At 39.9% G+C, this 14,437-nt stretch overlaps 1 protein-coding gene across 7 annotated transcripts in view; it reads right to left on the bottom strand.

The window, feature by feature from the left end:
* The window catches only part of SCAF8 (SR-related CTD associated factor 8), a 198,071-nt gene extending 185,307 nt beyond the window's left edge, over positions 1 to 12,764 (bottom strand). For 5 of the 7 annotated variants that reach the window (XR_007152313.1, XM_047859611.1, XM_047859610.1 and 2 more), the window contains exon 1: positions 12,257 to 12,675. Coding sequence is in view for 6 of the 7 variants with exons in the window: in XM_047859611.1 (XP_047715567.1) it covers positions 12,257 to 12,286 (30 nt within the window). In the remaining variant the exon portion in view is untranslated. Of the gene's footprint in view, positions 1 to 5,775; positions 5,840 to 12,256 lie in introns of all 7 variants that reach the window. The other 2 variants (XM_047859614.1, XM_047859613.1) reach the window with 2 other exon arrangements.
* Between the last annotated feature and the right edge of the window lie 1,673 nt (positions 12,765 to 14,437).

The raw sequence follows: 14,437 nt of genomic DNA, 5'->3' as shown, positions 1-14,437 counted from the left end.
CGCTTGTCATCTTCTAGTGAGTTAGTATAGCTATAACCTGAAAGCATCAGGACTAAGAATCATTTTCAAATAAAAAAATCACACTTCACACACACACAAAAGTAGTATTAGTAGATGGGAAGCAATGAGCCAAGCTTTTCAAAGTGCCCCTTTTGCTGCATTTTTAATCCAGTTTTCAAGAAAATGCTCACTGTGCAATTAATATGAAAATAATTTTTTTATTTTTGTAAGTATTTCTTTTTAAGTTTATTTATTTTGGGGGAGAAAGACAGAGACAGCATGAGCAGGGGAGGGGCGGGGAGAGAGGGAGAGAGAAAATCCAACAGGCTCTGTGCTGGCAGCCGAGAACTCAAACTCACCAACCATGAGATCATGACCTAAGCTGAAACCAAGAGTCAGACACTTAACTGACTGAGCCACCCCAGGCACCCCTGAAAACAATTTTTAATAGATAAATGTCACTAAATGAAAAAAACAAAAAACATGAATTTTATAAAACCGTGAAAACATCCACACACAAAACTGAATGTAAACTAGACGAGGGCAGGTTTTTTTTTTTTTTGGCGGGGGGGTAGGGTTGTGTTTTGTTGTGGAGTCTATTTTGTACACTATTAAATCTCTAGAGCCTAGAATAGCATCTGCATTTGGTGTAAGTGCTCAAAAATTTTTAATAAATTATTTTCAGTAAGGCAGCTTTTTAAGTTGTTTGTTCCTATTGCTGATGTCCAAATAAGCCTATTATAAAGCCACAAGGAATATATCTTCCTGCTCAATTACAATTATTATAAGTAGCATACTATTAATCAAGTGCTCAGGTTTCAAAGTTTCCAGTAGAAGCCAGCAAGGTTATGGCCTATGGCCTATTTTTGTAGGCCCTCAAGCCAAGAACATTTTCATATTTTAAAAGAATTGTGAAAGACCAACAAGAATATGTGAAAGAGGGGCACCTGATGGCTCAGTCGGTAAATCCAACTTCGGCTTGGATCATGATTTCACAGTTCATGGGTTGGAGCCCCATATCAGGCTCTGTGCTGACAGCTCAGTCAGAGCTAGGAACCTGCTTCAGATTCTGTGTCTCCTCTCTCTGCCCCTCCCCTGCTCCTCTCTCTCTCTCTCTCTCATAAATAAATATTAAAAAAAAAATGTTTTAAAGAATATGTAAAAGACGGGCACCTGGGTGGCTCAGTCAGTTAAGCGTCTGATTGGATTTCGACTCAGGTCATGGTCTCATGGGTTCATGAGTTCAGCCCCCACGTCAGGCTTTGCACTGACAGCATGGAGCCTGCTTGGGGATTCTCTTCCTTTCCCTCTCTCTCTACCCCTCCCCCACACTCACTCTCTCTCAAAATAAGTTAAAAAAAAAAAGAAAGTCTGTGAAAGAGACCTTAAGTGGCTAACAAAACCTAAAAATATTTACTATCTGGTCCTCTAGAGAAAGAGTTTACTGGTCCTTGTGGATGGAGATTCCATTCACAAGAGAATGAAAGTTTTTTGAATACACACTTCTTTCACCTATGAATCTACAATATTAGAAACACATCTTTCACCTAAAACCTTCTCTACATCTAAACTTCTGAATTCTGGCTTTTTGATTTGAAAAATGTTAACAAACATTTTTAAACCACAACATAAATGGTTACGAATGCTCAAGCTAATAAAAAGGGAAGAATAAAGTTAATTTATGTTTAATGTCTTCCACACTAAAGGAATAAAATACCAAAAATGGACAAAGGAAGAAAAAAAAACCAAAATGGAATACAAAAAAACCCAATCTAATTATACTTCAAATGAATAGCAGAACCACATTAAGGGGAAAAAATTAACCAAGCCATGTTTAAACATAGCATTTTGACTATATACCCTGAGGTAAAAAAAAAAAAAAAAGAGAGAGAAAAAAGAGAGAGAGAACTATAAACAAATATTAAATGCTAATTAATACGTTTGTTTTCAGAGACATATGGTTTAGCAATTCTGAAACTACTTTCTGAGTGTTTTAGGTTTGATCAAATATGTAAATACACTGTGGGTAACAGAAACTAGTTTTCTTGCTGTCAGAGAAAGTAATTACAGAATTGGAAAGGCGAAAAACTAGAATGAACCCTACAGTTGTTGGACTGGAACTGGAGGTTATCAGGGTGAATCCATGGCTTTTTAGATAGGCAGACAGTTAAAAACCAAAAATTCATGTGTATATATGTTTATGTACATACGTATACATGTATACACATATACATATATGCAGTATTGTTATATATTATATATATATGTATAAAATATATGTAATTTCTAGATCAATCCACTAATAAATATCCATGAGAAGAAACTAGAATTCCTTGGAGGAATGGCTGATTCCAAGGCTGGGGTGGGAATATCTTATTATGTAAGAAAGAGAATTCTCAAAACATAACGACCACACATCAAAAGGACACAAAAGACAGCTTGAAATAGCTCTGACTGGTCAAAATTGAGACACTCTCCATCAAAAAAACCCCAATGATTAAAAAAAAAAAAAAAATCCACGAGTTCATACTGATATGCATACATATACATAAACACATTAAGTGGGAAGAAGGAAAAGCTCTTACAGAATGCTAATAATAAAGAAATGATAGACTTAGAAAATCACCTTTTGGCATTAGTACTGATTCAAGGCAAGAATTAAACAGATGCTTAAACAAATGGGTTAAAGTTTGATAAGCAACAAGGTATGTGCTTAGTTTCAAAATACCTCCCCATAAGATACTTGTTACAAAGGGATAAATAGTATCTTCACAACAGAGAAACCTTGGGGGGGGGGTAGTTAACATTCCTATTAATGGGATAAATAGACACCATGTGCTTTCTGAGAACACAGTATCATTTCTGCAGAATGCGAAAAATGTGTAAGCTTAACCTAATCATTAAGCAACAGAAGAAAACTCAAACTGAGAAAATTCTAAAAATAACTGGCCTATTATCATTAAATACAATCAAAGGTCATAAAAGACAAAGAGTTATTACCAACTGTTTCAGGGTAAAGGATACTGAAGAGACAAGATGAATGAATTCAAGGTGTGGAGTAGCATTTACTCTTTCCGTTATTAAGGACATTCCTGATATAATTAATAAAATCTGATCAAGATCTGCAAACAACTGCATTATATCAAGGTTAATTTCCTGATGTTGATTCCTATACTATGGCTATGTAAAAGAATGTCACTGCTTGTAGAAAACAGCCACTTAAAAGTAAAATGAACTGCATTTCCTATCAAAATGCCAGAAAAAGTTTGTGTGTTTTCATGTGCATGTGAAGAGGGAGTGAACAAAAAAGCAAAAATGGTTCATTAACATAATTAGGTAGAGAAATCAAGATGAAGTGTACATAAAATCCTTCATTCTTGTAACTTTTCTGTAAATCTGAAGTTGTCAAAATAAAGTTCAAAAGTAGGAAAAGGCTAATTTATACTTGGACATTATGACAGTAAAAAGGAATTGTGAAAAACTGAGTGATAGTTCTTTACAAGGGTAAGAAAATATCTCAAGCAAAGGCTGAGACCTGGGTCTGTCTCTTCCAGTTTCAGCTCTAATACTTACAAAGTCACATTTTGTTGGTAAAACCACAATGGTGGCCTCAGTTTTCCAGTTGGTAAAAGGACAGTAGCACCTATCCTTTTCTCAAAAGCTTATCCTAAACTTCCACTGAAACTTGATGGTTGGGGTCAAGAGGGTCAGAGCACAACACTATATACTGTAAAGTGGCTCACTTTTAACAATGGTAAACAAAAACTATTTAAAAAAGACCTAAGCCACACATCTTTCATCACAGCAAACAGCTGTTGCAGAAAGTAGGTATCTGCTATATATTTTGGTTTGTAAAAATTTTCACTTACTCAACATTCTTTTCACCCATATACTTCAAATATTTCAATAAATTCAAACACCCCAATCTATTTATTTTTTTACCAGAAAACTTTACAGTGTAAAAATCTTACTAAATTTTAAAAAGCCATGAACTAGGATTTGGTCCACTTATTTTTTTAAGTAAAATATAACTGACATAGAACACTATTAGTTTCAGATGTACCAGTAAACCTTTTAGGTACTGTGACCCAGTATAAAAAGATCTTTATATCATTTCCCAAATTCTATATACCAAGACATAAGATACACAATCCAAAGTGTTTCATCTTTCACTGACAAGCTACTCAAATTAGCCCTAAGGAATCCAATCAAATTCAAAGAATAAGCGTTTATAAGAAAGAGGACCCGATTTTTTCATGTACTTAAGCAAAAGTTTGCTTTAAAAATAAAAATACTTATTAACTTATTCTCCAAATTCACAAAGGTTTCGTCACCACTTAAGACAAGTTTTTAATCATTTGCATGTGGAGACAAATACTTCAGTGACAAAGGGAAACATTCCTACAGCTGTTATGCAATAGTTACGATTTCAAAATACTGATTTCTATAGATACATGATACAAAATTTGGTATAAAATAAAACTTAATGTAGCTCATCTTGTTTTCCCACTATTGAAACATAAGACCATATTCTTGTTGAAATAAGTCTACTTGCTCATCTCTATTTTGAGTAACAGATGAGCATTCTAGACCCTTTAAGGCAAAATGCTGAGAGGAGCAAGCAGAAGTGAGAAGGGCTGCGGCCAGCCGGTCCCCAAAGCGCAGAGCCCCAGCGTCGGGCCTGCCCGCTCAGCCTCACCAGCTCTGCACCACCTCACTCAGGCACATAAAGCTGATTGAGGCGGGGAAGGATTACAAGAACATCAGCTCCAAAAAGGGTATGCTTCCTGCTTGTCTTGTTTACCACTGTGTCCCAGCAGATAGAAAAGTGCCTGGTACATGGGTAAGCACTTTATTGGCTAAATGAAAGAATAAAATCCTAGGTCTTTCAAATCAACCTACATAAATTATATTAAGTTGCGGAATTATTTTAAAAACAAATTTGGCACACATTAACTTCATAGCCATAACTGTGTTTAAGACACGTTAACAAATATTCTCTATTCTCCATTCTGACCAAATGTGGTAAGGTCAAAGTTACCGAGACACTTCCTGACCTATAGTAGACAACAGAATGCATTTACATATCCTTCCCTGAGTTTAAAATATGGTGTGTAAGAAATTCTTGTAAAACCAGATTAGAAGACCAAATGCATAAAATTAAAAACCAAAGCATAAATGCATCGTTTATCATCAAACTTGAGACAGAATTAACTTACATAAGAAATTACAGGCTACAGAAAAATTTCTTTTCAGCATTTATTTCTCATATCAGTAGCTCTACCAAAATCTGCTCCTTCATAATTAGAAAACCAAAAATTTGATGTAGTCTTTTTGTTTCTCCAACCCTGCAGTATATCTGTCAATGATCTATCATCTTATAGTTTGAAGAACTTCCTCAAAATATAAGATGTATTTTATTTCCAACCATCAAATTAACAGGTTTGCAATTTATTCACATTAAATAGGTAATGTTATATTGCTTTCGCATTACAGTAAAGTTATGTGGAGCAGAATGTAAGTAAATGCAGCAAGAGTATATATGATTTATGCTCACTATTAAGCACAATAACTTTTTTTTCCACTTAACCTATTTTTTGTGAAGAAATTCAACTATTCCCTAGATGTTCTCTTTAAGATTACTAATATATTCGAAGTGACAAAATTTATTCCACTTCCCAAGTATGGCCCATATAATCAAGACATCATTTCACTTCCAATTTAAACCTAGTATTTTCCAAAGGGCCTGCCTTATGTGCGTTATAATCATCTTACTATGCTTCTTGTGTCCATGCTGCTGGAAAAAGCAGTCTGTACAAGCAGGAGTAGAGGCACAATCCTGAGAGAGAGGAGTAGAGAAAGATGTTGAGAAAACAAAACCAGATAAAATGAGCTCATTCGAGTTCAGGAGCTCAGCCAGTGTTCAAGGTCAAGGTTGATTACATTTTCTCATACCATTTTGAGTTAGAAGTTGTCCAATAACAGCAAAACTGGCCCTAGAAAGAGATATCTGAAATTCCATGTGCGACTAGTAATATCATCACTAATTCTAAGCCAACTATACTTCTAAAAAAAGAAGCAAGTGATCATAAAATATGACTATTTAGGAATCTGGGGAATACAGATGTCCCCTAAATGTCAACCAAAGTTACTATAACAAACTCAGTGCTAGCCTAAATAAAATGATAGAGCTATTTCAATCTTGCCAAAAAAATGCTTACATTTAATCTTGAACAATTAAGACTATAACACTCCCAAGCATGTTCTCAAAAATCATTATTATCAATCTCCATTATCCTTGTTTTCTAAATTTTTAAAATAATATAAGGAAAAACCCACAACTTTTATCATACATTGCTTTAAACTGAAAAACAGTAAAGCAAAAAAAGGTTTGGAAATAGCATAATCAAAAAATGAAGTTTAATCTAACGAGAACCTTCAAATGGAACAGTCCCCTCCCAATGATCTCTCCTTAATAAACTGAACATTACAAACACATCGGAGTTTCAATTAAAAAATTTCTACCCCCACGTTAATTTTATATTTAATCAAAGAATCTTCTAACAGGAAACCTAAATATCTCAAATCAATCATTTTCTTTACATAGGAGAAAACCAAATGTCCAGAAATGTTAACTACCTTAATCCAGGTCATTCAGTACATAGTATACCACTCATTCATTCATTCATTCATTCAAGAAGTATTTATTTGACACACACTATGTATTAAGGTACTGTGCTATGTACTGAGGATATGAAGCAATGAAAATATATGGTCACTGTCCTCATGAAACTTATCATCTGGTAGGAAAAACTATTATTATATTACTTATAGTAATCACTAAGAGTGAAAGTACAGTTTTTTAAGATCATGTAATGGGAATTAAATCAGTGATTCTCAACCAAGGTCTATTTTGTTCCCCAAGGGGCATTTGATAATGTGTAGACATTTCTGGTTGTCACAATAGTGGCACCTTGTGGGTAGAGGCCAGGATCACTGCCAAACTTCATATAACGCACAGAACAGCTCCTCACAACAAATAATTATCCAGCCCAAAACATCAATAGTACTGAGGGTGAAAAACCCTAATCTAAACCACTGGAGCAGGGAGGGTTAGTGAAGGGTTCCTCCCTTTATAACACTAAGTATGCCTACCTTTAAGAGAGTTTCCCAGCATGGAAACAAAAAAGATGGCTTGATTGATACAATTAACCAAAGTACTCACTAGAAAGTTAAAACAGGAAAGGAAAGGAAATAGGAGACAGATTCCCTGGTAGGTGAAAATGAAACAAAAATGCAATGTCTTCTGGTTGCTTCACATAAAATTCCTTTCCTGAACCACAGACAAAAGAAAAATACACAAATAAAAACAAAATTCACACGTTTTTATTTATTACTCCCTCTACCTTTTCCACTGTTCACCATCCCATGTCTACTACTAGATACTGGTGGGAAGATTATAAAATGTCCTATAGTTGGACAAATGAACACTATGGAAACAAAACTGGAAATGAAGTAAAACAGAGATGGGACTTCACTTCCGATGCGAAAGACAAGACACAGAAGAGGAAAATGTCCTAGGTGTTAACCTGACTCTGAAAAGTCTACATCTGCTAATCTTGACTAACTGAAGGATCCTAAGGACAAAACACACCAAGAATTCAGGCATCCTAAAGATGATAAAAGGTACTAGAACCATTTCAGAATTTATGAACCAAGGCAAATACAAAATTTAAATTGTGGTAATTTACTGGACACATCTCAAATCTACATATCTGGTTCTTTATTATCCCACTCAGCCTTTTCTGAGCAGCAAGAGAAATGGATCATGATAGAAAAAACAACTATAGTAATTCAACAAGCTATACAAAGAATCTAGGGGGTAAAACTGATCACTAACTGGTATTTGATTATGTTAAAGTATTAATGTTAACTTCTTGAAGTATAAAGTCCTTAAAAATTTAAAGAATCCAACACACAAGTAAAATTCATTTCCTCTAGTTACTTTGTCTAAGTATAGCCAGTGCATAACACATTCTTATATTTTCCATGTATTACTTTAAGAGTTCCTTGATCATGGGGGCACCTGGGTGGCTCAGTCCTTTAAGCGTCCGACTTCAGCTCAGGTCATGATCTCACGGCTGGTGGGTTCGAGCCCTGCATCAGGCTCTGTGCTGACAGCTCAGAGCCTGGAGCCTGCTTTGGATTCTGTGTCTCCCTCTCGCTCTCTGCCCCTTCCCCACTCACACTCTGTCTCTCCGTCTCTTAAAAAAATAAACATTAAAATAAATTTTAAAAATTAATTAAAAAAAGAGTTCCTTTATCATGAAAGTGCCCTCTCCGATTAAGTTATGATTTTCTGAGGAAAGAGTTATGCATTGCTAGTCTTTTCCATCTTTTCAAAAACAAAGTAATAACCCTACCACAATGACCACCATTCAGTGGCATTCTTAGGGACAGCTCACATAAAACTGCTGCATTCCAGTAATCAGCTGTGGTCCTAAAATAGTTAACAGAATTTAAGCAGACCAATGAGTCCCCTTTCACTGAAGTGAGAACTCTAAACCACCATAACAAGGGTATAACACCATCTCAGAGCAGCTACAACTACAATACTTGTAATGATAATAATTCTCTCAGTTAACTGCCCAGGTCAAGCACTGACTCTTAGGGAATCTTATATTCCAATGTGGACAAACTTTCTTTCATCATTTCAGAACTGACATTACTGCTCCTGGGATTAACTCATCACAATGATGACGCTTATCTGTAAATTACAGCTTTCCCACAAAACTAGCACAGTGGGCACTTAAATATCAGTTCTTAGACCTCAATCTCATTGAACTCAAGATAACTAAGGAATTTACCACATAAAGGATCTTCTGACAGTGATTTTGAACACAGGGAAGGAGAGGGCACAGACTCCCTTTGAGAGATTATGGTGGGTAGGGGTGGGGGCAGCAGCACCTGTTGACGATTCAGAAACACAATGCATAAGGCATGAATTTTCAGACTGAAACTCATCCACAGTTTGTAAATTAAAAATCTATATTCTTAACTTGGGTTGCCTGGCTGGCTCAATCGATAGAGCATGTGACTCTAGATCTCAGGGTTGTGATTTCAAGCCCCACATTGGATGTAGAAATTACTTAAAAATAAAATCTTAAAAAAAAAAAAAATCAATATTCTTAACTTTCAAATCTCTGGTACTGTATGTCCCTATTTTCAAGCCAATGATGGAAGGGGGTCAATATTAAAAAACCTGAGAACTGGGGCGCCTGGGTGGCTCAGTCAGTTGAGGGTCCAACTGTTGGTTTCAGCTCAGGCCGTATCTCACAGTTTGTGAAATCGAGCTCCTCACGTTGGGCTCTGTGCCGACGGCATGGAGCCTGCTTGGGATTCTCTCTCCCTCTCTCTCTGCTCCTCTCCAGCTCTCCCACACGTGCTCTCTCTCTCTCTCTCTCTAAATAAATAAACTTAAAAAAATAATAATAACCTAACAATTAGCAAGCCATAAAACCTAAGCATTTCATATTTTAAATCAGGCTTTAAAAGCCAAATTCACTATAAGTAAACATTCTAAAACATCCTTTTCTCCTAATACTATAACTCAAGATTCTTTTTTTATTTTTACCCTTTACGATACATGATTTAATGGAAAATATTCATTACTGAACTATTTCCCATGACTATATGCTTACTTGTAACAAAATTACTACAACAGCAAGCATTACATTCACAGAAACTATATTCAAAATCAGAAAACAAGATTATGTATTTTGTGTTTAAAACAAAAAGTAGGGGCGCCTGGGTGGCGCAGTCGGTTAAGCGTCCGACTTCAGCCAGGTCACGATCTCGCGGTCCGTGAGTTCGAGCCCCGCGTCGGGCTCTGGGCTGATGGCTCAGAGCCTGGAGCCTGTTTCCAATTCTGTGTCTCCCTCTCTCTCTGCCCCTCCCCCGTTCATGCTCTGTCTCTCTCTGTCCCAAAAATAAATAAACGTTGAAAAAAAAAAATTTTAAAACAAAAAGTATATTCCTCTGAATCTTTTTTGACAGTACTTCCCTCCCCCAACACTCTACGACTCCATATTGCTATTTTTAAGCTAACTCCACATTCAAACATGGTGAAGTTTGCAGATTAGTAAATAAAAGTTGAAGGATTTTCTAACTTCTTTGAAATCCGTAGGGAGAAAGGGGAGCGCGCTACACACACTAAAATGGAACTACTACTGCCAATTTCAAATTCCTGTAAAGATTAGATGAGAAAACAGGTTAAATATACAGCTAGCCATGTAAATATCAGGCCCTCTATCCTTAATGGCAATACTCAATTGAAAAACTGATACACCATTTCTATTCCACTGTGCTCTATTGTGACAACCACAGTATAGTTAACACCTTTTCTCTAACTATCACATGAGGGATCCTATTCAAAATTTTGTGGGGGGGGGGGGTGCTGGGAGTGAGGGAAGATATATATTAGGAAACCCCTAGACAAAGAGAAGAAACAACCATCAAAAAGGGGTGGGGTAGGAGCACCTGGCTGGCTCACTCAGAAAGGCATGTGACTCTTGATCTCTGAGCTGGGAGTTCTAGCCCCATGTTGGATGCAGAGATTACTAAAAAATAAACTTAAAGAAAAAAAAAAAGTGTGGGTGGGGGGTAAGTCAAATCGCTGCACTGGAAAGAAGAGAAAGGCTTTTTTAAAAAATATATAATTCTTAAAACTTTAACATTCCATAGTGCTGTAACACAGTATGTAGCAAATAAAAAGGCTACATACAGCTGTTTTCTTTCCCGCACAGCTGAGAAACTATTAGCAATAAATTGGAACATACAGTACCGATATTTTTTTCTTTTAGATTTTAAGCACTACATAGTATTGCTGAAAGAACCAAATTTTGTACTTATTAGCTGTAAATTCATAAATAAAATGGAAAAAAGATCCCCAAGTCTACCGCTCTGTTTATTAAATGGTTAAAAAAGAGAAAGAAAATCCAAAACCAAAAAAGAAAATCCTTTATTAAAAAAAAAAAAAAAAGGTTTGTTTTCATCTGTGTCATTGCTGTGTACTGTAATATGGAGAACCCAACTCACACGAATGTTATCTAACTTTTATTTAGCCTCTTTGCTAAGCTTCCCAAATGCCAATTCTTAAAAAAAAGAAAAGAAGAAATAAAAGAAAAAAAAATGTAAGACAGTTTTAAAAAAAGCATTATCCTCTTCATATTGTCAACAGTAACATGTCTGGTATTTTAAAAGGTGAATATTTAAGATTTTGTTAATGACACTATTGAATAGAGTACCAGCACTTCCGCATGAGAAGTTCATAAAATTCATGCGACTTTAGTTACCATCACATTAAAATTCTTTCCAAGACAGATAAGGATAATTCTGGTTATGTAGATAGGTGCTCGTTATGTTTAATGTTTGCATTAAGATCTATTTACGTCGGAGTTTAAAAAAAAAATAACGTACTTTATTAAAACCTGTCTCCTTTCAGACTAGTGAATTCAATTAAATAGTGAAACCTGGACACCTGCTTTAAAATCTAGTGTTAGATTTGACATTATGAATGAGCCCGTGGGAAATGCTTCCCCAACATCTTCCCTCTCCTGAAGCACAGACCTCTGCCTACCATTTGTGTCTTTATGCCCTAATGATGAGAGGAGGGACAAGTAACAATCCTGCGTCCCCATCAACCATTCTCTTAGCGTAAGTCCCTAGCTGGCAGGTTACCTAGCCAACAGTATCTCAAATATAAACAGTACGTACAACGTGACCATAGATCATCACCCCTGTTAGGTTCCCTTCCTGTACTACCCTCATCGGTGCCTGCCTCATTAAGGACCCCGGGGAAGTCTGGGCAGTGATGTCCGGCGTGCAGTTAAAATCCCGCAAGCCCACGAAAGAGGTGGGCGGGCCAGGCCTCGGCGGAACTGACCCCGAGAGACCAGCCAGGAGCCTCCGGGGGAGGGCCCAACGGGGCCTTCCCTCCAACCCCTAAGCCACTCAACAGGGCGCTGGAGACACCGGAACCTCCCTCCGCCCCGGGGCGGCCCTCCCCCAGCCCTCCCCTCGGACTCGGGGGAGGGGCGCGGGGCAGAGAAACACCCCTCCCCCTCCTCCCCGACACAGCTAGGCCGCCACTCGCCCCACCCTGGGAAATCCTGCAGGCCCGCACCCACCCGGCTCACGCGGGCCTCGTCCCGGTGGGAGGTATGGGTAGGAGGGGAAGCTAGACTGCAATACCAACCTCGCTATTGAAGGTTTTCACAGCCTCCATGTTGTCGGTGAGGAGGCCCCGAGCCCGGCGGCGGAAGAGGCGGCGGCCACTGCACTGGGTGGGAAGAGCGAGACGCGGGCGGCGGCGCCGCCGCGAGGAGGGGCGCCGGTGGGAGGCCCGGCCGCTGCGACCCTGGGGCCGAAGCGGAAGGGCAAGCACTGGCAGGGAAAGACTCCCTCAGGGGCAGCGAGGCTCCGGCATGGCCGCTAGGGCGGGCGGAGCGCCGGTCCGGGGAACACAGGCGCTGCCGGGGCGGGTCGGCAGCGGGCGGGGGAGGGGCTGGGCCGCGGCGCCTTCTCTTCTCAGCCCCGCTCGGTCTCGGTCCTCCGCCCTCTAGCCCCGTCCCCTACACTCCCCACCCCCTCCTTCTTCTTCCTTCGTCAGACTCCTGTTTCACCTCCCCGCCGCTCGGGCCGCAGGAACCAGCAGCGCACAGCGAAGACGGAGGAGGAAGCGCTGGCAGCAGCGGCTGCGGCATCCAATATGGCGGACGCGAGTCGGGCCGCGCAGCTCGGAGATCCGCGGCGCCGGCCAGCGCGCCCCCTGGTGACTGGACCGCGCGGGCCCGAGCGGCCGCGCGGAAACCAACGAGCCAGCTCGGGCCAGAGCGTCGCCGCCCGGAGGTCCCGCTCCGCTCGGCCCGGGGCGGCCAGCTCCTCGCCCCCTCCTCGCGCCTTGCAGACGCGGGAGCGAGCGCTGCGGCCGCGTGGGGCGCCGCGGCCCGCCCTTGGAGGGCCCTGCAAAGCGTTTCTCTGAGAAATGCCAAAGTGTCCCCGTAACACGACAAGTTTGGGAAATAATGTCCACGTTTCGGTTGTTTGCATGTGGATTGGCCCCTTTACGTGAGATGCTGGGTTCACGTGCCTTTGAGAACTTCACTGGACAGTGGCCTAAAGGTTAACAGCCAAGAGAAAAGTTCCTAGTCATTCATTTATTTAGTAACGATGAGTCCATGCATTTTAATAGCGTCTCGAGGAAATATGAGAAACAAAAGCCTCGGATCCGGATGGGGGCAGGGGGACGAGGGAAGCACGCACACAGCCAGCAAGCAGCTCAGAGCAGGAAATGCACGCTGCATAAAATCCAGGGGGACTGGTGCACAGACAATGAGAGCATTTGTCTGTGCGGCGGGAAGCGGGTCCCAGATGCACGAGATTTGTATAGGTGAAAGGGAACTCATTTTTAATGGCAGATGAATTATTTTAAAGGAATTTTGCCCTTGGTTGTTTGGAGTTGACACGGTGAATACAATATTCGTGATGAAAAGGGAGATGCTGCTAGCAAAATGCCTGCTCTCACTTTGTGCAATGTAAAATAACCAATACCAAGTCAAAAGCAAAATTTATTGAAATTAAAAGTTAGGGGTGTACCACCGAACCCCAAACGCCGCAGTCCTCTTGCTGAGAGTCTTTTTTCAGCAGTCACCTCCCAAGTTCAAACGAAAGGGAGGAAAATGGCAGGATTTTATGCTGGGGGATTGTTGGTCTCAAGGTACTTTGGTAAGAGCTGAGCCCAGAGCCTATGAAACGGAGAGGCATGCCCTTCCTGATTTCCTAGGGTCTAGGTCTACTCATTAACAACTTTAACATGGGGGCTGGCTACTTAGAAGGTAAAAAGGGCAACTTTTTCCTAGGGTCTAGGTCTACTCATTAACAACTTTAACATGGGGGCTGGCTACTTAGAAGGTAAAAAGGGCAACTTTTTCATCAGTAAGAGCTTATATTTCTACCTTCAAAACCTCAAATGTGGTCACAAAGTGCTCCATGTCCTTTGGCCTCCAATCCTCATAGGCCTAGCGCTTATGATCTCTTGGCCAACAATTGTTATAGCCTCCTAACTGGTCCCCTGCTTGTCGTCCTAAAATTCATTCTCCAAACTAGCCAGAAGGACTTTTTTTTTTTTTTTTTTTAAACACAACTCAGATGAGGTCACTTCCTTGCTTAAATCCCTTTAGAATTTTCCTATTGCTCTTCAGATATTGTCATAACCTTTTACCAGGGCCTGAAGGCCCTGCCTCCCAGGGCTCATGCTACTCTGCCTTACTATCTCCACTCTGTCCACCCTGGCCTCCTTTCTGTTCCTGGGCAACACTAAGCATTTTCCTACCTAGAACACTTGTATGTGTCCCTTCCCTCTGGGATGCTGATGCCA

The sequence above is a fragment of the Prionailurus viverrinus genome, chromosome B2, assembly GCF_022837055.1.
Source record: "Prionailurus viverrinus isolate Anna chromosome B2, UM_Priviv_1.0, whole genome shotgun sequence".
In the NCBI taxonomy this organism is placed as follows: domain Eukaryota; kingdom Metazoa; phylum Chordata; class Mammalia; order Carnivora; family Felidae; genus Prionailurus; species Prionailurus viverrinus.
This window is presented reverse-complemented; position numbering and strand designations above follow the sequence as displayed.